Raw genomic sequence first — 25,607 nt, forward strand, 5'->3', positions numbered from 1 at the left:
GTTGTGGGTTCCCTGCTACCTCAGAATGTGGGTTGGTAGTTGTGGGTTATCTGCTACCTCACAGTGTGGGGTGGTAGTTGTGGGTTCCCTGCTACCTCACAGTGTGGGGTGGTAGTTATGGGTTCCGTGCTACCTCACAGTGTGGGGTGGTAGTTATGGGTTCCCTGCTACCTCACAGTGTGGGGTGGTAGTTGTGGGTTCCCTGCTACCTCACAGTGTGGGGTGGTAATTGTGGGTTCCCTGCTACCTCAGTGTGGGGTGATAATTGTGGGTTCCCTGCTACCTCACAGTGTGGGGTTGTAATTGTGGGTTCCCTGCTACCTCACAGTGTGGGGTGGTAGTTGTGGGTTCCCTACTACCTCAGAGTGTGGGGTGGTAGTTGTGGGTTCCCTGCTACCTCACAGTGTGGGGTGGTAGTTGTGGGTTCCCTGCTACCTCACAGTGTGGGGTGGTAGTTGTGGGTTCCCTGCTACCTCACAGTGTGGGGTGGTAGTTGTGGGTTCCCTGCTACCTCACAGTGTGGGGTTGTAGTTGTGGGTTCCCTGCTACCTCAGAGTGTGGGGTGGTAGTTGTGGGTTCCCTGCTACCTCAGTGTGGGGTGGTAGTTTTGGGTTCCCTGCTACCTCACAGTGTGGGGTAGTAGTTGTGGGTTCCCTGCTATCTCACAGTGTGGGGTGGTAGTTGTGGGTTCCCTGCTAACTCACAGTGTGGGGTGGTAGTTGTGGGTTCTCTGCTACCTCAGAGTGTGGGGTGGTAATTGTGGGTTCCCTGCTGCCTCACTGTGTGGGGTGGTAGTTGTGGGTTCCCTGCTACCTCACAGTGTGGGGTGGTAGTTGTGGGTTCCCTGCTAACTCACAGTGTGGGGTGGTAGTTGCGGGTTCCCTGCTACCTCACAGTGTGGGGTGGTAGTTGTAGGTTCCCTGCTACCTCAGAGTGTGGGGTGGTAGTTGTGGGTTCCCTGCTACCTTACAGTGTGGGGTGGTAGTTGTGGGTTCCCTGCTACCTCAGAATGTGGGTTGGTAGTTGTGGGTTCCCTGCTACCTCACAGTGTGGGGTGGTAGTTGTGGGTTCCCTGCTACCTCACAGTGTGGGGTTCTTAGACTATCCACTATGAAATTCATTTTCGTTATTTTAAAACCTTTATTTATATTGGTAGTTTGAAGCTCCTTGGAACTGATCACTTCTCCAGGCTGAGGGACTGACCACCTTGAATTCGTTATTCTTCAAGGTTACTGGAGAAAAACTGATTGCATCCTTTTTATTTCACTACTACACCTACCTGGCCACAGACTGGGCCGCGGGGGTGTTGATCCATAAGAACATAAGAAAGAAGGAACACTGCAGCAGGCCTACTGGGCCATGAGAGGCAGGTCCAAGTCTCCTACCGGCTTAAGCCAATGCCCTAACCTAGACAGGTCAGGTCAGGAGCACGGCATATGACCTAGTAGCACAAACTAGTCAGATCCAACTCACACCTATCTACACCCACTCATGTATTTATCAAACCTATTTTTAAAACTACACAACGGTTTAGCCTCTATAACTGTACTGGGGAGTTTGTTCCACTCATCCACAACTCTGTTACCAAACCAGTACTTTCCTATATCCTTCCTGAATCTGAATTTTTCCAACTTAAAACCGTTGCTGCGGGGATGTCTTAGCTAGATATTTTTAGTACGTTTTTTACATCCCCCTTCATTTATTCCTGTCTTCCATTTATACACCTCAATCATATCCCCCCTGATATATTAAAATGGTATAAAATACCGACAAGTTGTTAGGTAAGACACATATGCATGTATTTCGAAACGTTTCGAAATAAAGATACCTAACTGTTGCATATGTGTCTTACCTAACAAGATTTCTGTAAAGTAAAAGGACACAAATGCAACTAATGTGACATTTTTATTGTGGCAACGTTTCGCTCTCCAGGAGCTTTGTCAAGCCGTAACGGCTTGACTTTACATATTGTCGGTAATTTTACCAACTTTATTACAACAAGATTTCTGATACATGGGGTCAACTGTCATCCTCCTGTATACGTTTTCCAGAGCATTTATATCCATTCTGTAATACGGTGACCAAAACTGTGCAGCATAATCTAAATGAGGCCTAACCAGGGATATATAGAGTTGAAGAACCCTCTCCGGGTATACAGCTGTATTTGACTGAAGAAGCCTACTGTGTAGGCGAAACGTTTCATCAGTAAAGATACCCAACTGTTACAGCTAGTCATTGAAAATAGGTGCGTTTTAAATTTTTTATTCAACATCTAGTAGACACGAAAATATTGCAGGCAGCAGTCTGATTAGTGAGGCTTTGCTAATTAGGCTGAGTGGATGCTGGTCCTTGGAACACGCTCCAGGTAACCTGCAGTCTGGTTTGTGAGGCCATCCAGCGGGCCAGGCTGAATAGATGCTGGTCCTTGGAACACGCAGATATCATCAAGGTCTTTCAGTGGGCAATAGAAAATAACATGATGTTCATTGGTGACAAATTCCAGTTGCTCAGATGGAAAAAGACTGAAGAACTGAGGGAGAGCACTGGATACAAAACACAGGAGGACCAAAACATAGAACCAAAGTTGAAGAATGAGACACTTGTGCGACATTTGGGAATCTTTATTTAGGAAATTTTTCACAGTGGCTTCATCAGTCCAATACACAGAAGAGCGGTAGAAAAAGAAGAGGAGTTTGAGGTAATCAGTCCTTTAGTCTAGCATCGATGTCTTTAGTCCATCAGTCTTGGCATAATGATTCCGAAATGTGGGTTTTCTAAGCCATTGATCACATAAAACTTAGGTATAATATGGACGATGACCTGTCATTTGGAGGGCATGGTATGACGAGAAAATTTACAAGGTGGGTTATGAGAACTTAAAAAAAATAATGGCAGTTACGACACTATTTAAATCACTTGTGCTGTCTTGTTTAAAATATTGTTCGGTGTTGACATCTCTGGTTGTCAGAGCTGGAAAACGTACACAGATAGTTTACTGCCCTCATTGAGCCAGTAAAGCATTTAAACTACTGGGAACGCCTCATAGTACTTGAAAAATACTCTCTGGAGCAGAGAGAGACACAGAGAGAGATCTGATACATGGAAGGTATCTGAAACACCGTGCATGAGAGATATGGGAGGAAGTGTAAAATAGACCCATTGAAAAGCCGGAGAGCCGTGGGCACAATAAGAGAACACTGTCAACATCCCTGGGCCAAGGCTGGCTCTTCAAACTGCTACCAGCAGATATCACATATATTGCTGGAAGTGTACAGGTTTTTCAATAAGAAACAAGTACCAATTCAACCAGGCCAGTGGGCCACCAGCAGCAACAGCCTGGTTGGCCAGGCAAGCACCAGGGAAGCCTGTCCTAAGTCTGCACTGCAAGAATAAGGCAGACTCTCGAAACACATCAGAGGTACTGGCTATGGCAAGTGTCAGATCATCTAGGTTGTGATAGATATTTGGTCCAGTCGGCTGACAACAGCAACACTTGGTTGACCAGGTTCCAGCTGGGCTACGAGGCTGGAGCAACTCCCGATGTTGGTCACAGGTGTATCACAGGTAGCTTGCAACGTACTGCTGATTGTAGAACACTTTTTGACTTCTCCCAGGACTCTAGTGTTCTCACTTTCCCTTGACTTTTATAATTATCCTGATGCTTGTAGAGACCTCGGGGAGCATAGGAGAGGCTCTTTGATCTTAACCATTTAATGAGATATTTAATTGCTTCGGGTTACTTGCTGTCTGTACGTTTGTTTAGTGTTTGTTTTACCCATCCCAATTTTATTTACATTTAATACAAGATAAACCCAGTGAAAAGCATGGGTGCAGTGAGCACAATAAGGGAAAATTGTATCAACATTCGTGGCCCCAGGTTATTCAACATTTTACCAGAAGATATCAGAAACTGCTGGGACAAGTGTAAAGTCTTAAAGACGAAGCTGGACAAGTATCTTCACCAGGTGCCAGATCAGCCAGGGCTGTGATGGATATGTGGGGCAGTGGGGCTTCAGCAGCAACAGCCTGGTTGACCAGGCAAGCATCAGACGAGCCTGGCCCATGGCCGGGCTTCAGGGGTATAAAAACTCTCGGAACTTATGAAAGGTATATCAAAGGTAATTAATGTTCTTATGTGTGCTGTATTTATCATGTGCGGTGTCATGTACAGGATGCTGAGAGAAGCAGAGCACTACACAAATTTCAAGCCTATTTATTCACTTTGCACCCCCCACTTCCCCCTCCCTACTCTTCCCTCCTCCAGCCCTGTCTTTTCCCGCTTCCTCTCTCCCTGGCAGTGTTTACGCACACTGGTTATAATGTGTCACATACTCTCCCTGGCAATGTTTACACACACTGGTTGTAATGTGTCACATACTCTCCCTGGCAGTGTTTACGCACACTGGTTATAATGTGTCACATACTCTCCCTGGCAATGTTTACACACACTGGTTGTAATGTGTCACATACTCTCCCTGGCAGTGTTTACACACACTGGTTGTAATGTGTCACATACTCTCCCTGGCAGTGTTTACACACACTGGTTATAATGTGTCACATACTCTCCCTGGCAGTGTTTACACACACTGGTTGTAATGTGTCAAGTACTCTCCCTGGCAGTGTTTGCACACACTGGTTATAATGTGTCACATACTCTCCCTGGCAATGTTTACACACACTGGTTGTAATGTGTCACATACTCTCCCTGGCAGTGTTTACACACACTGGTTATAATGTGTCACATACTCTCCCTGGCAATGTTTACACACACTGGTTATAATGTGTCACATACTCTCCCTGGCAGTGTTTACACACACTGGTTGTAATGTGTCAAGTACTCTCCCTGGCAGTGTTTACACACACTAGTTATAATGTGTCAAGTACTCTCCCTGGCAGTGTTTGCACACACTGGTTATAATGTGTCACATACTCTCCCTGGCAAAGTTTACACACACTGGTTATAATGTGTCACATACTCTCCCTGGCAGTGTTTACACACACTGGTTGTAATGTGTCACATACTCTCCCTGGCAGTGTTTGCACACACTGGTTATAATGTGTCACATACTCTCCCTGGCAAAGTTTACACACACTGGTTATAATGTGTCACATACTCTCCCTGGCAATGTTTACACACACTGGTTATAATGTGTCACATACTCTCCCTGGTAGTGTTTACACACACTGGTTGTAATGTGTCACATACTCTCCCTGGTAGTGTTTACACACACTGGTTATAATGTGTCACATACTCTCCCTGGCAATGTTTACACACACTGGTTATAATGTGTCACATACTCTCCCTGGCAGTGTTTACACACACTGGTTATAATGTGTCACATACTCTCCCTGGCAATGTTTACACACACTGGTTATAATGTGTCACATACTCTCCCTGGTAGTGTTTACACACACTGGTTATAATGTGTCACAAACTCTCCCTGGCAGTGTTTACACACACTGGTTATAATGTGTCACATACTCTCCCTGGTAGTGTTTACACACACTGGTTATAATGTGTCACATACTCTCCCTGGTAGTGTTTAGACACACTGGTTATAATGTGTCACATACTCTCCCTGGTAGTGTTTACACACACTGGTTATAATGTGTCACATACTCTCCCTGGTAGTGTTTACACACACTGGTTATAATGTGTCACATACTCTCCCTGGTAGTGTTTAGACACACTGGTTATAATGTGTCACATACTCTCCCTGGTAGTGTTTACACACACTGGTTATAATGTGTCACATACTCTCCCTGGTAGTGTTTACACACATTGGTTATAATGTGTCACATACTCTCCCTGGTAGTGTTTAGACACACTGGTTGTAATGTGTCACATACTCTCCCTGGTAGTGTTTACACACATTGGTTATAATGTGTCACATACTCTCCCTGGCAGTGTTTACACACATTGGTTGTAATGTGTCACATACTCTCCCTGGTAGTGTTTACACACACTGGTTGTAATGTGTCACATACTCTCCCTGGCAGTGTTTACACACACTGGTTGTAATGTGTCACATACTCTCCCTGGCAGTGTTTACACACACTGGTTGTAATGTGTCACATACTCTCCCTGGCAATGTTTACACACACTGGTTGTAATGTGTCACATACTCTCCCTGGCAGTGTTTACACACACTGGTTGTAATGTGTCACGTAATTCTCTCTCTCCCATCCATTAATTATTCCTTTCTCTAATTTATTTTTTCTTCATCCATTGAATTTTTTATAACTGAACTGGCTATTTATATATTTGTATAGTAGTAGTAGTAGTAGTAGTAATAGTAGTAGTAATAGTAGTAGTAGTAGTAGTAGTAATAGTAGTAGTAGTAATAGTAGTAGTAGTAGTAGTAGTAGTAGTAATAGTAGTAGTAGTAGTAGTAGTAGTAGTAGTAGTAGTAGTAGTAGTAGTAATAGTAGTAGTAGTAGTAATAGTAGTAGTGGTAGTAGTAATAGTAGTAGTAGTAGTAGTAATAGTAGTAGTAGTAGTAGTAATAGTAGTAATAATAGTAGTAGTAGTAATAATAGTAGTAGTAATAGTAGTAGTAGTAATAGTAGTATTAGTAATAGTAGTAGTAGTAGTAGTAGTAATAGTAGTAGTAGTAGTAGTAATAGTAGTAGTAGTAATAGTAGTAGTAGTAGTAATAATAATAGTAGTAGTAGTAGTAGTAATAATAGTAGTAGTAATAGTAGTAGTAATAGTAGTAGTAGTAGTAGTAATAGTAGTAGTAGTAGTAATAATAGTAGTAGTAGTAGTAGTAGTCGTCGTAGTCATAGTAGTAGTAGTGGTAGTGGTGGCGGTGGTAGTGGTGATGGTAGTTGTTACCAGCTATCAAAGGTACTTTTTTATAGACACTTGACCTTTTTTTTGTGTGTGTGTACTCACCTATTTGTTGTTGCAGGGTTTGAATCACAGCTCATAGCCCTGCCTCTTTACTGGTCGTTACTAGGTCCATTCTCTTCCTGCTCCAAGAGCTAATCATAATCTCTTCTTAAAGCTATGTATGGATCCTGCCTCCACCATTTCACTCTCCCCGTAATTCCACTAACTGACAGCTCTGTGATAGAAGAAATTCTTCCTAACATCCCTGTGACTCATCCGAATCTTCAACTTCCAGTTGTGACCCCTTGTTGCTGTGTCCCATCTCTGTAACATCCTGTCCCTGTGCACTTTTCAATTCTCAGTATTTTATGTCGTTATCATGTCCTCCTTTTCCCTCCGGTCCTCCAGTGTCGTCAGGTCGATTTCCTTTAATTAACCTCTCCTCGTAGGACATGCCCCGTAGTTCCGGGACTAGTCTTGTTGCAAACCTTTGCACTTTCTCTGATTTCTTGACGTGGTTGGCCAGGTGTGGGTTCCATACTCGTGCTACATATTCCAATATGGGCTTGACATACACGGTGTACAGAGTCTTGAACGATTTCTTTCCCAGGAGCCTATATGCTGCAGCATATAGACGCCTGATATTATACTCACCCCAAGATCCTTTTCCTTCAGTGAGGTTTGCAGTATTTGGCACCCCTAGCTTGTACTCTATCTGCGGTCTTCTTTGACCTTCCCCAGTCTTCATGACTTTGTACTTCGTGGGGTTAAACTCAAGGAGCCAATTGTTGGACTAGGCTTGCAGCCTGTCCAGATCCCTTTGTAGTCTTACCTGATCGACATCCGTTTGAATTCTTTGCATTAGCTTCACATCGTCTGAAAAAAGGGACACCTGTGAATCTATCCCTTCCGTTATGTCATTCACATATACACCAGAAACAGCACCGGTCCTAGGACTGACCCCTATGGAACCCCGCTCGTCACAGGCGCCCACTCTGACACCTCGTTACGTACCATCACTTCTTGTTTCCTTCCTGTCAGGTATGCTCTGATCCAATGCAGTGCCTTTCCTGTTATTCCTGCCTGCTCCTCTATATTTTGCACTGATCTCTTGTATGGAACTGTGTCGAAAGCCTTCTTGCAGTCCAAGAAAATGCAATCTACCCACTCCTCGATCTCTTGTTTCACTTATGTCACCTTGTTGTAAAACTTCAGTATATTTGGAACTCAGGATTTCCCTTCCCTGAAACCATGCTGGTTATCATGTTTGAGCTCATTCCTTTCTAGGTGCACCACCACTTCAGATAATCTTCTCTATGACTTTTCACACTATACATATCAGTGACACTGGTCTGTAGTTTAATGCTGTCTGTCTGTCTCCTTTCTTAAATATTGGGACTACAGTTGCTGTCTTTCACACATCAGGTAGTTGCCCTGTTTCGATAGATGTATTAAAGATTGTTGTTAGTGGCACACACAGCACCTCTGCTCCCTCCCCCAGGACTAATGGAGAGATGTCCGGTCCCACCCCCTTTGAGGTATCTAGTTCACTTAGCAGCCTCTTCACCTCCTCCTCGGTTGTGTGTATTATGTTTAGTAGTTGTTGGTGTACCCTACCATTCCTGCTTTCCGGTGTCCTTTCTGCCTCCACTGAAAATACTTCTTTAAATCTCTTGTTGATCTCCTCTCATATTTCTCGGTCGTTTCTTGTGATCTCCCCGCCTTCCTTCCTCATCCTGATTACCTGGTCCTTGACTGTTGTTTTCCTCCTGATGTGGCTGTACAACAGCTTTGGGTCAGATTTGGCTTTCGATGCTATGTCATTCTCGTATTGCCGCTGGGCCTCCCTCCTTATCTGTGCATATTCGTTTCTGGCTCTTCGACTAATCTCCTTATTATCCTGGGTCTTTTGTCTTCTATACTTTTTCCATTATTTAGCACACTAGTTTTGGTGTGTGTGTGTGTGTATACTCACCTATTTGTGGTTGCAGGGGTCGGGTCATAGCTCCTGGACCCGCCTCTTCACTTATTGCTACTAGATCCTCTCTCTCCCTGCTCCATGAGCTTTATCAAACCTCGTCTTAAAACTATGTGTGGTTCCTGCCTCCACTACGTCACTTTCTAGGCTATTCCACTGCCTGACAACTCTATGACTGAAGAAATACTTCCTAATATCCCTTTGACTCATCTGAGTCTTCAACTTCCAATTGTGACCTCTTGTTTCTGTGTCCCATCTCTGGAACATCCTGTGTGTGTGTGTGTGTGTGTGTGTCCACACTTGGGCGCGCGCCCGTGTGCAACCTTACTGAGTTGGATTCACCGATTTGTGGTTGCGGGGGGAGGGGGGTAGAGATTCAGCTCCTGGGCCCCGCCTCCTGGACTACTTGGAGCTTATCATATCTTCTCCTGAAGTTGTGTATTGAGTAGTGTGTTGTGTGTTTCAGGCACAGAGAGCAGCGGGAGCCAGGGTGCAGCAGCGGCGGCGGCGACGGCGACGGCGGCGGCGGCGACGGCGGGGGAGTCTGATATTACTCCAGGTCAGTCTATCTTGATTACCTTATACCCATATACCTTACTGCCTTATACTTTACTACCTTATACCTTACTACTTTATACCTTACTGCCTTACGCCATACTGACTTACACCTTAATGCCTTATACCTTACTGCCTTACGCTTTACCGACTTACACCTTACTACCTTACACCTTACTGCCTTATACCTTACTACCCTACACCTTACATCTTACTACCTTACGCCTTACTACCTTACAAGTTACTACTTTACACTTTACTGCCTTACACTTTACTGCCTTACACCTTACTACCTTACACCTTACTACCTTACACCTTACTACCTTACACCTTACTACCTTACACCTTACTACCTTACACCTTACTACCTTACACCTTACTCTTACTACCTTACACCTTACTACCTTACATCTTACTACCTTACACCTTACTACCTTACACCTTACTACCTTACACCTTACACCTTACTACCTTACACCTTACTACCTTACACCTTACTACCTTACACCTTACTACCTTACACCTTACACCTTACTGGCTTATACCTTACTGCCTTACACCTTACTACCTTACACCTTACTGGCTTATACCTTACTGCCTTACACCTTACTACCTTACACCTTACTACCTTACACTTTACTGGCTTACACCTTACTGCCTTACACCTTACTACCTTACACCTTACTACCTTACACCTTACTGCCTTACACCTTACTACCTTACACCTTACTACCTTACACCTTACTACCTTACACCTTACTGCCTTATACCTTACTACCTTACACCTTACTACCTTACAAGTTACTACCTTACACCTTACTGCCTTATACCTTACTACCTTACACCTTACTACCTTAAGTCTGGAGTGGTAGACCGACTCATGTGTCCTCCCTTAGTGGAGTAGCTGGTTCTCACCTGCGTGTCCGAGGTCGGACTTCCCTCACTTTTTCTATCCAAGGTAGAGACTTCACTGCTTCCTTCCTTGTTGTCGACCAGATTACTTTCCCTGGTGACCTTCTATTGGGCTTTGCTTCCATGCGAGACTTGCGCATTGTGCTCGACCCTTATCGATGGCATGCCCAAATTGATGACTTGATCGTACCATTTTGGGGTTACCAGCTTGGATCCGAGATCTGCCATACTGCCGCAGAGTATGACATTCGAATTAAGTCCTTACAGGCCAGTGCATTTTCCAGTAGCGTACCCAAGCGGTCAGGCACTGATGATCCTGTCATTCCTGTCTGTGTTCCTGCAACTTCAGACTTGCAAGATAGTGTCCAGTTACCTGAAGTGTCCGAGGACGCTCTGACTACCTTGAGTGCTGAGCCTATCCCTGCAATGTCTGCTAGTTCAAGTAGTAGTTTCTCCACAGGGGACGCCTTGTCGGAAAACAATTACTTGCAACTAGTAATGCCATCTCTTGTTGATGTCACATGCCGTCTGCAGAAAGACGTTTCTGTCGCAGCTAGTGCCCTCACTAGAGTGTCTGTTGTTATTCCTAGTGTTCCAGATGGTGATAACGTCCTAGTTGACAGTGATTCTTGCAAAGTAAAAGGTCTATTTGTTGAATCATCCTTACATGTTGTAAGAGATAGTAAGATCCATTTCTTCCTAGCTAACACTTCTGGTCACAGTGTTCGTCTCAGAGCAAATACCAATCTTGTTGACCTTATTCACTATCCTTACCCTGTTCAGGTAGAGGATGAGTTGTCACCTGACCAGTGGGTCGGTGCTATTTCTACCGGGGAGACCTCATCCACTTCACTGGATCAATCTGTTCCACCAGTTGAGGAGAAAGACTTAGCTCCCACTGACTTCCCAGATGAAGTCAAGCGTTTGTTGACTTTGTTGAACAAACGTCATAAAGCCATTGCCTTACCAGGTGAGAAGATGGGTATAACGAACTTATTGTCCCATCGTATACCACTTGAACCTGGTACTAGACCTATCTATATACCTGCGTACGGAATGCCTCATTCACAAGTTGCTGTCGCAGAAGAATTGATCAATCAAATGCTTGATGATGGAGTTATTGCACCTAGCAATTCACCTTGGAATGCACCCTTGATCCTAGTACCTAAGAAGGATGGAACTTGGCACCCAGTGATTGACTTTAGGAAGTTAAATGCGAAAACTATGAAAACTATCCCAGATCGCTTCCCACTTCCTGTACTGGGTGATCTTTTACGTAACATCGGAGATAACAAAGTCTTTTCAACCCTGGATTTGTTACAAGGGTTTTGGCAAGTCCCTCTTCACGAGGACAGCCAAGAGCTAACTGCATTCTCCACTCCTACAGGTCATTATCACTTCCTCCATATGGCGTTTGGATTACGATCCTTCCCTATCACGTTCTCAAGGCTCATGACTAATATCTTTAGAGGTCTCATAGGTAATGCACTTATGGTGTACTTAGACGACGTAATCGTCATGTCTAAAGACGTGGATACACACTTGAAAAGACTTGATGTAGTACTTGGTAAGCTTGAAGAAGCCAATTTAAAGATCAAACTGTCTAAATGTCAATTTTTCAGATCAGAAATTAAGTTTCTTGGTCATGTAGTCACTCCTAGAGGGGTTACGACTGACCAAAGTAAAGTAACTGCAGTACTAAATTTTCCAACTCCCAAAACTGCTGATGCCGTAAGATCCTTTGTGGGCTTAGCAGGTTTTTATAGATCTTTCATTGCCAATTTTTCTTCCATAGCTGCTCCTCTAACTGAGTTGCTTAAGAAAGATGCTCCTTTTGTTTGGACCTTCCGTCAAGAAAGAGCATTCCAAACTCTAAAAGAAAAGCTAACATCTGCTCCAATTTTGAAATTTCCAGATTTTTCTAAGCCCTTCTATCTGACAACTGATGCTAGTTCAATTGGCATAGGTGCCGTACTAGCTCAGAAGACTGATGGCAAGTACAACGCAGTTGCATTTGCTAGCCGAGTCCTTACGAAGGCTGAACGTAATTATACAGTAACTGAGCAAGAAGCTTTAACAATAGTATGGTCTTTAAAGCACTTCCGAGACATTATTTATCAGTACTCTGTTCATGTCTTGACAGACCACGCTCCACTGATACCTTTATTCCAGAACAAACAACCTACTGGAAGGTTAGCCAGATGGACCTTGACTATCCAAGAGTTCAATCCCATCTTTGAACACTTACCTGGCAAGTCAAATGTAGTCGCAGATGCCTTATCGCGACATGTTAGTATAATAACTGCAGACCCTCCATTTAGTGCTGAAGATGTAAAGAATGCTCAACGAACAGATCCCATGTGGTCTGGTGTGATTCGATTCCTGCTCCAGGAAGATCTTATTCTGACTGTGAAGCCACCAGCACCCATCAGTGACTTTGTCATGAACCAAGAATTACTGTATCGAACAGCCGAGTTGGGTACTCCTAGCAGAAGAGTTTACCAGTTAGTAATTCCACAGTCACTAGTGAATGTAGCCTTACAGCTAGTTCACGATGTACCAGGTGTTGCGCACCCTGGTATGGATCGTTCAGTAAAACAAGCCAGATTGAAATACTTTTGGCCTCGTATGGCAACTGATATTTCTGAGTATGTTAAGAAATGTAGTGTCTGCATGCAACATAAAGGTAATGCTAATGGTCCTAATCCAATCCAAGTGTATCCAACTACTAGCGAACCTTGGGAAAGAGTTGCGCTAGATTTGTTAACTAATTTCCAATGTTCCCTCCAGGGCAACAAACATCTATGTGTTATGGTAGACCATTTCACCAGATATTGTGAGTTAGTTCCTATTGCAGATAAGACTGCCGAGACAGTAGCTAAAGCGTTTAAAGAACGCATTATCTGCAGGCATACCACCCCTAAGTCCCTAGTAACAGATAATGGAGGTGAATTCTGTAATGAGATTCTTGAAAATTTGTGCACCTTGTACAAGATCTCTAAATCCACCATTGTTCCTCATCATCCTGCCAGCAATGGGTTAGCAGAACGAACCAATAAGAAAGTACTTGATGTCTTGAGAGCCACTATCAATCCCAACAGTGAAACTTGGGATGAAGTTATACCTGATGTGCAGTGTGCTATAAATTCTGCTTACAATGTTTCCATAGGTGACACTCCACATTATGCATTGTACGGTGTAGATAAACGTTTGCCTTATGAGTTGTTATATTCTAATCTGAAACCAAATTACAACCCTGATGATTTCATAGCAACTCGTACCAGCTTAGCTCAAAGTGTTTTTAGAAGAATCCGTGAAACACTTCATAAATCAACAGCAGAATTTACAAGAGTCGCAAACACTCGAGCAAAGCCATCCAAAATCGAAGTAGGTTCGAGAGTTATGCTGACTAACTTTAACAAAACGTCTGCAAAAGTTTGTTGGTCCTTATCGAGTAGTTGAACATATCACTGGTAATAAATATAAGGTTAGAGAAATTAGTACTGGTCAGTATAAAGAATCGCATTTAGATCATATGAAGTTAGTATGTGATGATAATGATGTTCCAACCCAGACTAATGTGACAGACTCTGACAATCCTCCTGATCCTGTACTCTCTACCTCTGATACTCAGTCAGACGATCAACCTGAATGTCGTTATTCCCTATGTACACGACAGATATTGAGAAATTCCCAAGTATCATTTGTTACTACCAATTCAGATTTGCCTCAAATACAGCATGAGTTAGCCAGTGCAACAGAGTTTGATCCTCCCAGAGATGACACCCATTCTGCATATATCAATCTCACCCTAGCAGAGTTGGGGTTAAATGTAAATAACCTGTATAGATGAATAATTACAGTATCAGCTTATCAGTATTCAAGAATTTTTTTTTTTGTGTTCACGTTCTCTCCGAATTCTGAGAGTTAACAGTCTAGATTTGAGTGCACCGAATCTGCTTCTTTGTATATATTCCTTCCTCAGAATCCGTAGATCACATGAATACAGATCGATTGATCAATTTTTTTTTATCACTTCTATTGTGTAATCTCAACGTTGAGTTTCATTCGATGAGTTGTGCTATATTATACCTTGTTTTGCATTACAGTTTTATTACAGTTTCAGTTACGTAAGCTTCCATTCCAATATTCTATTTATGTATGTTATAATGTTCAATTGTTGTGTACTTTGACATTGTATAGAATCAGCCCAAGCCATACACCTGCCGTCTCTAAGTTGTATTAGTTGTATGTCGGGACGACATACGTTAGCGTCGCCGAGCTCTCAGTAGTAGTACCAGTTCCTAGTAACCAGTTACCAGTAACCAGTGTACCAGTAGATGACTCACTACCAACCGTCTCTGCGTGAATCACTGACTGTATTCATATTGCTGCTGACCATAGCAGGATTTCAAACACCCCCTCACCCATAGGCACTCATGGGTCAGTCAAGATAGAGAGCAGAGAGAGGCAGGTCGGCTGTTGGTGCCTTCCTACACTTTCCGTTATATATTATACGTACTACCAGCCTACGTGAGTATTCTTACCCTATCCACGCATCGAAAACCCACATGACATTACTACCTTACACCTTACTACCTTACACCTTACTACTTTATGCCTTACTGCCTTACGCCGTACTACCTTATACCTTACCACCTTATACCTTACACCATACTGCCTTACACCTTACTGACTTACTCCATACTGCCTTACACCTTACTGCCTTACACCTTACTGACTTACACCATACTGCCTTACATCTTACTGCCTTACACCTTACTGACTTACACCTTACTGACTTACACCATACGGCTTTACACCTTACTGACTTACACCTTACTGACTTACACCTTCCTTGTACTTCTCGTACTCTCTCTTCTTCATTATAAATTACTCTCTTGCTCAACGTGTTCTTACTTCTCGTTCTTTCATTCTTTTTAATTCTCTTTGTGTTCCTCTTTATCCTCTGTTCTCCTTTACTCATCCTTCCACATCCCTTCTTCCCTATCTCTCCTTCCCATCCCTCCTCACTAATTTCTTCACAACAGTTGTATTGTCTAGCAGATGCATTCTACTGTACATGTAAAATACATTAACCTGACGAGACATTGTGGCAAAATACATTAACCTGACGAGACATTGTGGTAAAATACATTAACCTGACGAGACATTGTGATAAAATACATTAACCTGACGAGACATTGTGGTAAAATACATTAACCTGACGAGACATGGTGGTAAAATACATTAACCTGACGAGACATTGTGATAAAATACATTAACCTGACGAGACATTGTGGTAAAATACATTAACCTGACGAGACATGGTGGTAAAATACATTAACCTGACGAGACATTGTGGTAAAATACATTAACCTGACGAGACATTGTGGTAAAATACATTAACCTGACGAGACATGGTGGTAAAATACATTAACCTGACGAGACATTGTGGTAAAATACATTAACCTGACGAGACATGGTGGTAAAATACATTAACCTGACGAGACATTGTGGTAAAATACATTAACCTGACGAGACATTGTGGTAAAATACATTAACCTGACGAGACATTGTGATAAAATACATTAACCTGACGAGACATGGTGGTAAGATACATTAACCTGACGAGACATTGTGGCAAAATACATTAACCTGACGAGACATTGTGGTAAAATACATTAACCTGACGAGACATTGTGGTAAAATACATTAACCTGATGAGACATTGTGGTAAAATACATTAACCTGACGAGACATTATGGTAAAATACATTAACCTGACGAGACATTGTGGTAAAATACATTAACCTGACGAGACATTGTGGTAAAATACATTAACCTGACGAGACATTGTGGTAAAATACATTAACCTGACGAGACATGGTGGTAAAATACATTAACCTGACGAGACATTGTGGTAAAATACATTAACCTGACGAGACATTGTGGTAAAATACATTAACTGGTGGTAAAATACATTAACCTGACGAGACATTGTGGTAAAATACATTAACCTGACGAGACATTGTGGTAAAATACATTAACTGGTGGTAAAATACATTAACCTGACGAGACATTGTGGTAAAATACATTAACCTGACGAGACATTGTGATAAAATACATTAACCTGACGAGACATTGTGGCAAAATACATTAACCTGACGAGACATGGTGGTAAAATACATTAACCTGACGAGACATGGTGGTAAAATACATTAACCTGACGAGACATGGTGGTAAAATACATTAACCTGACGAAACATTGTGGTAAAATACATTAACCTGACGAGACATGGTGGTAAAATACATTAACCTGACGAGACATTGTGATAAAATACATTAACCTGACGAGACATGGTGGTAAAATACATTAACCTGACGAGACGTTGTGATAAAATACATTAACCTGACGAGACATGGTGGTAAAGTACATTAACCTGGCGAGACATTGTGGTAAAATACATTAACCTGACGAGACATTGTGGTAAAATACATTAACCTGACGAGACATTGTGGTAAAATACATTAACCTGACAAAATTCCTTGAAAATTTGAGAGACGTGTCTTGTGTTGAAGAAACGTGTATTGTGTTGAATGAGATAGCTTGTGCTCTCTTGCTTAGAATATTGTTCAGTGTTGACAGCTCCGGTCAGGGCAGGAGAGCCAGTAAAACATTTAAATTACTTGGAACGCCTCGAAGTTCTAAATATGTACTCGATGGAGCTTATAGAGAGATGCATGAAAATATATACGTGGAAGGTGGTTGAGGGCCTGATCTCAACTCTTTACGCTGCCATAACAGTATCCTGGAGTGAGAGGTATCAAAATGTGTAGAATAGGCCCAGTAAACAACAGAGGCACCATGAACACAATAATACCTGGAAAGGGTTTCGGGGGTCAGTGCCCCCGCGGCCCGGTCTGTGACAAGGCCTCATGGTGGATCAGGGCCTGATCAACCGGACTGTTACTGTTGGTCACACGTAAACCGACGCACGAGCCACATCCCGGCTGGTCAGGTACTGACTTTAGGTGCTTGTCCAGCTCCTTCTTGAAGATAGCCAGGGGTCTGTTGGTAATCCCTTATGTATGCTGGGAGGCAGTTGAACAGTCTTGGACCCCTGACACTTATTGTTTTCATTGGAGGAATGTTGCGTCGTCTGCCGAGTCTTTTGCTTTCATAGGGAGTGATTTTCGTGTGCAAATTTGGTATTAATCCCTCTAGGATTTTCCAAGTGTATATAATCATTTATCTCCCGCCTGCGTTCTAGGGAGTACAGGTTGAGGAACTTCAAACGTTCCCAGTAATAAGAGCACATTGTATCAACATCCTTGGTAACAAACCTTTTGAGGCCTGGTCTCAGACCGGGCCGCGGGGGCGTTGACCCCCGGAACTCTCTCCAGGTAAACTCCAGGTAAACATCTTTAAAGAGAGTGAAGAAAGTCTTCGGGAGGAAACTGTACAGGTACCTCCACCAAGTGTCGTATCAACCAGGCTGTGACGGATATGTGGGCCAGCCTGGTTGATCATGTAAGCACCAGACAAGCCTGGCCTAGGGCCGGTCTGGGCAGTAGCAAAACTCGAAACCCATCAAAGGTATACCGGGAGGTCTGGCTTGGGAGCAGGCGTGCAGCCGACTACAGGTAGCATGTAGGTAGCAACAGTCAGTGTAGGTAGCAACAATCAGTGTAAGTAGCAACAATCAGTGTAAGTAGCAACAATCAGTGTAGGTAGCAACAATCAGTGTAAGTAGCAACAATCAGTGTAGGTAGCAACAATCAGTGTAAGTAGCAACAATCAGTGTAAGTAGCAACAATCAGTGTAAGTAGCAACAATCAGTGTAGGTAGCAACAATCAGTGTAAGTAGCAACAATCAGTGTAGGTAGCAACAATCAGTGTAAGTAGCAACAATCAGTGTAGGTAGCAACAATCAGTGTAAGTAGCAACAATCAGTGTAGGTAGCAACAATCAGTGTAGGTAGCAACAATCAGTGTAGGTAGCAACAATCAGTGTAGGTAGCAACAATCAGTGTAGGTAGCAACAATCAGTGTAGGTAGCAACAATCAGTGTAAGTAGCAACATAAGTGGATAAACAGAGCAACTAGAAGCCAAGATGAATGGGACAAGTCTGTGGTGTGTATAATGATTAGGACAGGTCTGTGGTGTGTATAATGATTAGGACAGGTCTGTGGTGTGTATAATGATTAGGACAGGTCTGTGGTGTGTATAATGATTAGGGCAGGTCTGTGGTGTGTATAATGATTAGGGCAGGTCTGTGGTGTGTATAATGATTAGGACAGGTCTGTGGTGTGTATAATGATTAGGGCAGGTCTGTGGTGTGTATAATGATTAGGGCAGGTATGTGGTGTGTATAATGATAAGGGCAAGTCTGTGGTGTGTATAATGATTAGGGCAGGTCTGTGGTGTGTATAATGATTAGGGCAGGTCTGTGGTGTGTATAATGATTAGGGCAAGTCTGTGGTGTGTATAATGATTAAGGCAGGTCTGTGGTGTGTATAATGATTAGGGCAGGTCTGTGGTGTGTATAATGATTAGGGTAGGTCTGTGGTGTGTATAATGATTAGGGTAGGTCTGTGGTGTGTATAATAATTAGGGCAGGTCTGTTGTGTGTATAATGATTAGGGCAAGTCTGTGGTGTGTATAATGATTAGGGCAGGTCTGTGGTGTGTATAAAGATCGAGAACCAAAACTTAGTCATTGTGGTTGTATACAAGCCACCAGATGCAACCTCACAACAGTTCAAGGAACAGCTACTGAAAATTGATTACTGTTTGGAAAACCTTCCAACTCCATCCCCAAACATCTTACTGCTTGGTGATTTCAACCTAAGGCATACAAAATGGAAGAATGTAGCAAATAATGTTATAGCTGAAACAATCCCCGGAGGTAGCGCAGATGAAAGGTCACACACACATGAGCTCCTAAGTCTCTGCGAAAAAAACACCTTAAGCCAGCAGATAGTGGAGCCAACAAGACTAGAAAACACACTTGACCTTATCTTCACAAATAATGAGGACCTGATAAGAGACATAAGAATATCAAAAACAACTAATTCCGATCACAACCTAATCGAAGTCCAGACGTACATGCATAGGGGTCCTGATCAGCAGAATGCATGTACCTGTGAAGGTGTCTTCACAAAATACAACTTCAACAACAAGAACATCAACTGGGACCAGGTAAACCATATCCTAAACGAAACATGTTGGGAAGATGTCTTAAATGACATGGATTGAAACCAGTGCCTTGAAAGGATCAACTTCCTGGCAGCTGAAGCATGTTCAAGGCATATTCCCCTAAGAAAGAAGAAAAGCAGGAGTAAACTGGAGAGAGAAAGACGCTCCCTCTACAGAAGACGACGAAGAGTCACTGAGCTCCTCAGGAGTGCTAGAATATCTGATACACGAAAGGAGGCGCTGACCAGGGAAGTGGAAACTATTGAAGTTAAGTTAAATGACTCTTACAGGAACCAGGAGAGGCAGAAGGAGCTTAAAGCTATTAGTGAAATTGAAAGAAATTCAAAATATTTCTTTTCATATGCCAAAAACAAGGCAAATACCACATCTAGTATCGGGCCCTTACTCAGACAGGATGGGACTTACACAGATGACAACAAGGAAATGAGTGAAATATTGAAATCCCAGTACGACTCTGTGTTTAGTGAACCACTAATCGGTCTGAGGATCGACGACCCAAATGATTTCTTCATGAATGAGCCTCAAAACTCCATAAATGTATGCCAGATTTCCGACATTACCCTAACTCCGATAGATTTCGAAAAAGCCATTGACAACATGCCTATGCACTCAGCCCCGGCCCCAGACTCGTGGAACTCTGTTTTCATTAAGAACTGCAAGAAACCCCTCTCACGTGCCCTAAGTACACTATGGAGGAGGAGCTTGGACATGGGTGAAATTCCAGTCACTTAAAACAACGGATATAGCCCCACTCCATAAAGGTGGCAGCAAAGCATTAGCTAAGAACTATAGACCAATAGCTCTGACGTCCCACATCATAAAAATCTTTGAAAGAGTGCTAAGAAGCAGGATTGCAAATCACCTGGATTCCCAAAATCTGCACAATCCAGGGCAACATGGGTTCAGGACAGGTCGCTCCTGCCTCTCACAACTACTGGATCACTATGGTATGGCTTTGGATGCACTGGAAGAAAATCAGAATGCAGATGTAATATACACAGACTTTGCAAAAGCGTTTGACAAATGCGATCATGGCGTAATAGCCCATAAAATACGTGCTAAAGGAATAACTGGGAAAGTGGGGAGATGGATCTTCAACTTCCTAACAAATCGAACACAAAGAGTAGTGGTTAACAGAGTTAAATCGGAGGCTGCCATAGTGAAGAGCTCTGTTCCACAAGGCACAGTACTCGCCCCCATCTTATTCCTTATCCTCATATCAGACATAGACAGAGATATACATCACAGCACCGTATCATCCTTTGCGGATGATACTAGGATCTGCATGAGGCTGTCATCTGCTGAGGACGCGGTTAACCTCCAAGAAGATATAAACAAAGTTTTCCAGTGGGCAACGGTAAACAATATGATGTTCAATGAGGACAAATTCCAACTACTCCGTTATGGAAAACTGGAGGAGATAATAACTAGAACAGAGTATACTACTGACTCCGGCCATACAATGGAGCGGAAAAATAATGTAAGGGACCTGGGAGTAGTAATGTCTGAGGATCTCACTTTCAAGGATCACAACAGTGCCACGATCGCACGTGCAAAGAAAATGATAGGATGGATAATGAGAACTTTCAAAACGAGAGATGCCAAGCCAATGATGATCCTTTTCAAATCACTTGTTCTCTGTAGGCTGGAATACTGCTGTACATTAACATCTCCATTCAAAGCAGGTGAAATCGCAGATCTAGAGAGTGTACAGAGATCCTTTACTGCACATATAAGTTCTGTCAAGCACCTTAACTACCGGGAACGCTTGGAAGCACTTGACTTGTACTCGTTGGAACGCAGGAGGGAGAGATATATCATAATCTACACTTGGAAAATCTTGGAAGGAATGGTCCCAAATCTGCACACAGAAATCACTCCCTACGAAAGTAAAAGACTGGGCAGGCGATGCAAAATGCCCCCAATAAAAAGTAGGGGCGCCATTGGTACACTAAGGGAAAACACCATAAGTGTCCGGGGCCCAAAACTGTTCAACAGCCTCCCATCAAGCATTAGGGGAATTGCCAATAAGCCCCTGGCTGCCTTCAAGAGAGAGCTGGACAGATACCTAAAGTCAGTGCCGGATCAGCCGGGCTGTGGCTCGTACGTTGGACTGCGTGCGGCCAGCAGTAACAGCCTAGTTGATCAGGCCCTGATCCATCGGGAGGCCTGGTCATGGACCGGGCGGCGGGGGCGTTGATCCCCGGAATAACCTCCAGGGCAGGTCTGTGGTGTGTATAATGATTAGGGCAGGTATGTGGTGTGTATAATGATTAGGGCAGGTCTGTGGTGTGTATAATGATTAGGGCAAGTCTGTGGTGTGTATAATGATTAGGGCAGGTCTGTATTGTGTATAATGATTAGGGCAGGTCTGTGGTGTGTATAATGATTAGGGCAGGTCTGTGGTGTGTATAATGATTAGGGCAGGTCTGTGGTGTGTATAATGATTAGGGCAAGTCTTTGGTGTTTATAATGATTAGGGCAGGTCTGTGGTGTGTATAATGACTAGGGCAAGTATGTGGTGTGTATAATGATTAGGGCAGGTATGTGGTGTGTATAATGATTAGGGCAGGTATGTGGTGTGTATAATGATTAGGGCAGGTCTGTGGTGTGTATGATGATTAGGGCAGGTCTGTGGTGTGTATAATGATTAGGGCAGGTCTGTGGTGTGTATAATGATTAGGGCAAGTCTGTGGTGTGTATAATGATTAGGGTAGGTATGTGGTGTGTATAATGATTAGGGCAGGTCTGTGGCGTGTATAATGATTAGGGCAGGTCTGTGGTGTGTATAATTATTAGGGCAGGTCTGTGGTGTGTATAATGATTAGGGCAGGTATGTGGTGTGTATAATGATTAGGGCAGGTCTGTGGTGTGTATAATGATTAGGGCAGGTCTGTGGTGTGTATAATAATTAGGGCAGGTCTGTGGTGTGTATAATGATTAGGGCAGGTCTGTGGTGTGTATAATGATTAGGGCAGGTATGTGGTGTGTATAATGATTAGGGCAGGTATGTGGTGTGTATAATGATTAGGGCAGGTCTGTGGTGTGTATAATGATTAGGGCAGGTATGTGGTGTGTGTAATGATTAGGGCAGGTATGTGGTGTGTATAATGATTAGGGCAGGTCTGTGGTGTGTATAATGATTAGGACAGGTCTGTAGTGTGTATAATGATTAGGGCAGGTCTGTGGTGTGTATAATGATTAGGACAGGTCTGTAGTGTGTATAATGATTAGGGCAGGTCTGTGGTGTGTATAATGATTAGGGCAGGTCTGTGGTGTGTATAATGATTAGGACAGGTCTGTAGTGTGTATAATGATTAGGGCAGGTCTGTGGTGTGTATAATGATTAGGGCAGGTCTGTGGTGTGTATAATGATTAGGGCAGGTCTGTGGTGTGTATAATGATTAGGACAGGTCTGTAGTGTGTATAATGATTAGGGCAGGTCTGTGGTGTGTATAATGATTAGGACAGGTCTGTAGTGTGTATAATGATTAGGGCAGGTCTGTGGTGTGTATAATGATTAGGACAGGTCTGTGGTGTGTATAATGATTAGGACAGGTCTGTAGTGTGTATAATGATTAGGGCAGGTCTGTGGTGTGTATAATGATTAGGACAGGTCTGTGGTGTGTATAATGATTAGGGCAGGTCTGTGGTGTGTATAATGATTAGGACAGGTCTGTGGTGTGTATAATGATTAGGGCAGGTATGTGGTGTGTATAATGATTAGGGCAGGTATGTGGTGTGTATAATGATTAGGGCAGGTATGTGGTGTGTATAATGATTAGGGCAGGTCTGTGGTGTGTATAATGATTAGGACAGGTCTGTGGTGTGTATAATGATTAGGGCAGGTATGTGGTGTGTATAATGATTAGGGCAGGTATGTGGTGTGTATAATGATTAGGGCAGGTATGTGGTGTGTATAATGATTAGGGCAGGTATGTGGTGTGTATAATGATTAGGACAGGTCTGTGGTGTGTATAATGATTAGGGCAGGTATGTGGTGTGTATAATGATTAGGGCAGGTCTGTGGTGTGTATAATGATTAGGACAGGTCTGTGGTGTGTATAATGATTAGGGCAGGTATGTGGTGTGTATAATGATTAGGGCAGGTATGTGGTGTGTATAATGATTAGGACAGGTCTGTGGTGTGTATAATGATTAGGGCAGGTATGTGGTGTGTATAATGATTAGGGCAGGTATGTGGTGTGTATAATGATTAGGGCAGGTATGTGGTGTGTATAATGATTAGGGCAGGTATGTGGTGTGTATAATGATTAGGACAGGTATGTGGTGTGTATAATGATTAGGGCAGGTATGTGGTGTGTATAATGATTAGGACAGGTCTGTGGTGTGTATAATAATTAGGGCAGGTCTGTGGTGTGTATAATGATTAGGGCAGGTATGTGGTGTGTATAATGATTAGGACAGGTCTGTGGTGTGTATAATGATTAGGGCAGGTCTGTGGTGTGTATAATAATTAGGACAGGTCTGTGGTGTGTATAATAATTAGGACAGGTCTGTGGTGTGTATAATAATTAGGACAGGTCTGTGGTGTGTATAATAATTAGGACAGGTCTGTGGTGTGTATAATAATTAGGACAGGTGTGTAGTATGTGCTATGGTGGGTGCATATTATATAGTGTATCTCACTGAAAATACCTTCCTTGTTGGACGAGAGTACTTGTGGAGAAGTTTTTGTTATTATTGTGGTATGTATGTTGCATGGAGCAGATTGAGGTGTGCCAGATACTACACACATGGCCATCAACTCGGCTACATGGCCTGACTTGCGGTGCAGAAGTGCTCCTCCCTCCCTGCCCTCCCCCTCCGCAGGTCAAAGGTCAAGTTGGCAGCAAAGCCGCGGGGGTGTGACGTAAGACGCTCTTGTTATGTGGGGGTAAGAGCAGAGTACACACCACCTCAACCCACACTCACTCATTACCCTTCATCATCTCTGGCCTCTTCTACCCTACCTCCAGCGTCTCGCTCTCCCTCACTCCATCCTTTACTGCCGCCCTTCCTCTACCTCTCCCGTCGTCACCTTCCTCCCACTCTCACTCCTACCATTCTCTCTCCCTTCTTTCCGCCCTCCCTCCTCTAAACTATCATCGTCTATGGATGATACCAGCATAGGTAGGGTGGTCACATCTACTCATAAAACTGAAGGACGGGTATTAAGACACATGTGCAATATTTACGTATCTTTTTTGCCGTATTGTTAAGCTGTCACAACAGGCTTCTTCAGTCGAATACAGAGGTTACTTCAGTAAGGGAGTCAGTGGGAGAAGGCGAGGTTTTGAAGTGTTCACTCCCTCAACCTTGACTGAAGATGGTTAAGTCACTTAACTGATACACCAGCTTTTCGGTATTTTATACTACAAATGATATAATACTTGTCTGACATAGCAAAAGGAAGCAACAGGTAAGCGATCTAGGAACAGTAACACCAGGTCACCTTATCTTCAGAGAACACAAGGAAATTAATATAGCCAAGGCCAGCGACAGAGACGTTTGAATCACTACATGGAAGGTACAGGGAGGGCTGGTACCCAAGTTCCACACTGTTACAACTGATTACTGCACACATACCACACGGAAACTACAATATTTTAGTTTCACTGTTGTATCTGTGCAGTAATCAGTTGTCTAGTGTTAACTGGTTTCTCATATTAGTATGTATATATATATATATATATATATATATATATATATATATATATATATATATATATATATATATATATATATATATATATATATATATGTCGTGCCGAATATGTAAAACTGGTCAATTAGCAAGAACTCAATTAAAATTAAGTCCTTTCTAAAATTTTCTCTTATACGTTTAAAGATATATTTTTTTCATTAATGTTAATGTAAAAAGCTTTAATTTTGCACCAAAAGAATCTTAGAAAACTTACCTAACCTTATTATAACAAGAACAATTTATTTTAGCCTAACCCAACTATATATATTTTAGATTTGTTTACAATAATTTAATACTAAACAAACACAGTGAAATATATTTTTTTCGTTAGGTTCAGAATGATTTGGTGAAATTATTGCATACACAAATTTTCGCTTGTCCTATATGGCAAGATGAGCG

General features: G+C 42.8%; 1 protein-coding gene across 1 annotated transcript in view; it reads left to right on the plus strand.

Moving 5' to 3' along the window:
* Positions 1-25,607, plus strand: part of LOC128698710 (protogenin) — an 865,689-nt gene that overhangs the window by 501,521 nt on the left and 338,561 nt on the right. Inside the window, exon 2 of the mRNA XM_070097691.1 lies at positions 9,280-9,372. Coding sequence (XP_069953792.1) covers positions 9,280-9,372 — 93 coding nt within the window. The remainder of the gene's footprint in view (positions 1-9,279; positions 9,373-25,607) is intronic.

This window comes from Cherax quadricarinatus, chromosome 59 (genome assembly GCF_038502225.1).
Source record: "Cherax quadricarinatus isolate ZL_2023a chromosome 59, ASM3850222v1, whole genome shotgun sequence".
Classification (NCBI taxonomy): domain Eukaryota; kingdom Metazoa; phylum Arthropoda; class Malacostraca; order Decapoda; family Parastacidae; genus Cherax; species Cherax quadricarinatus.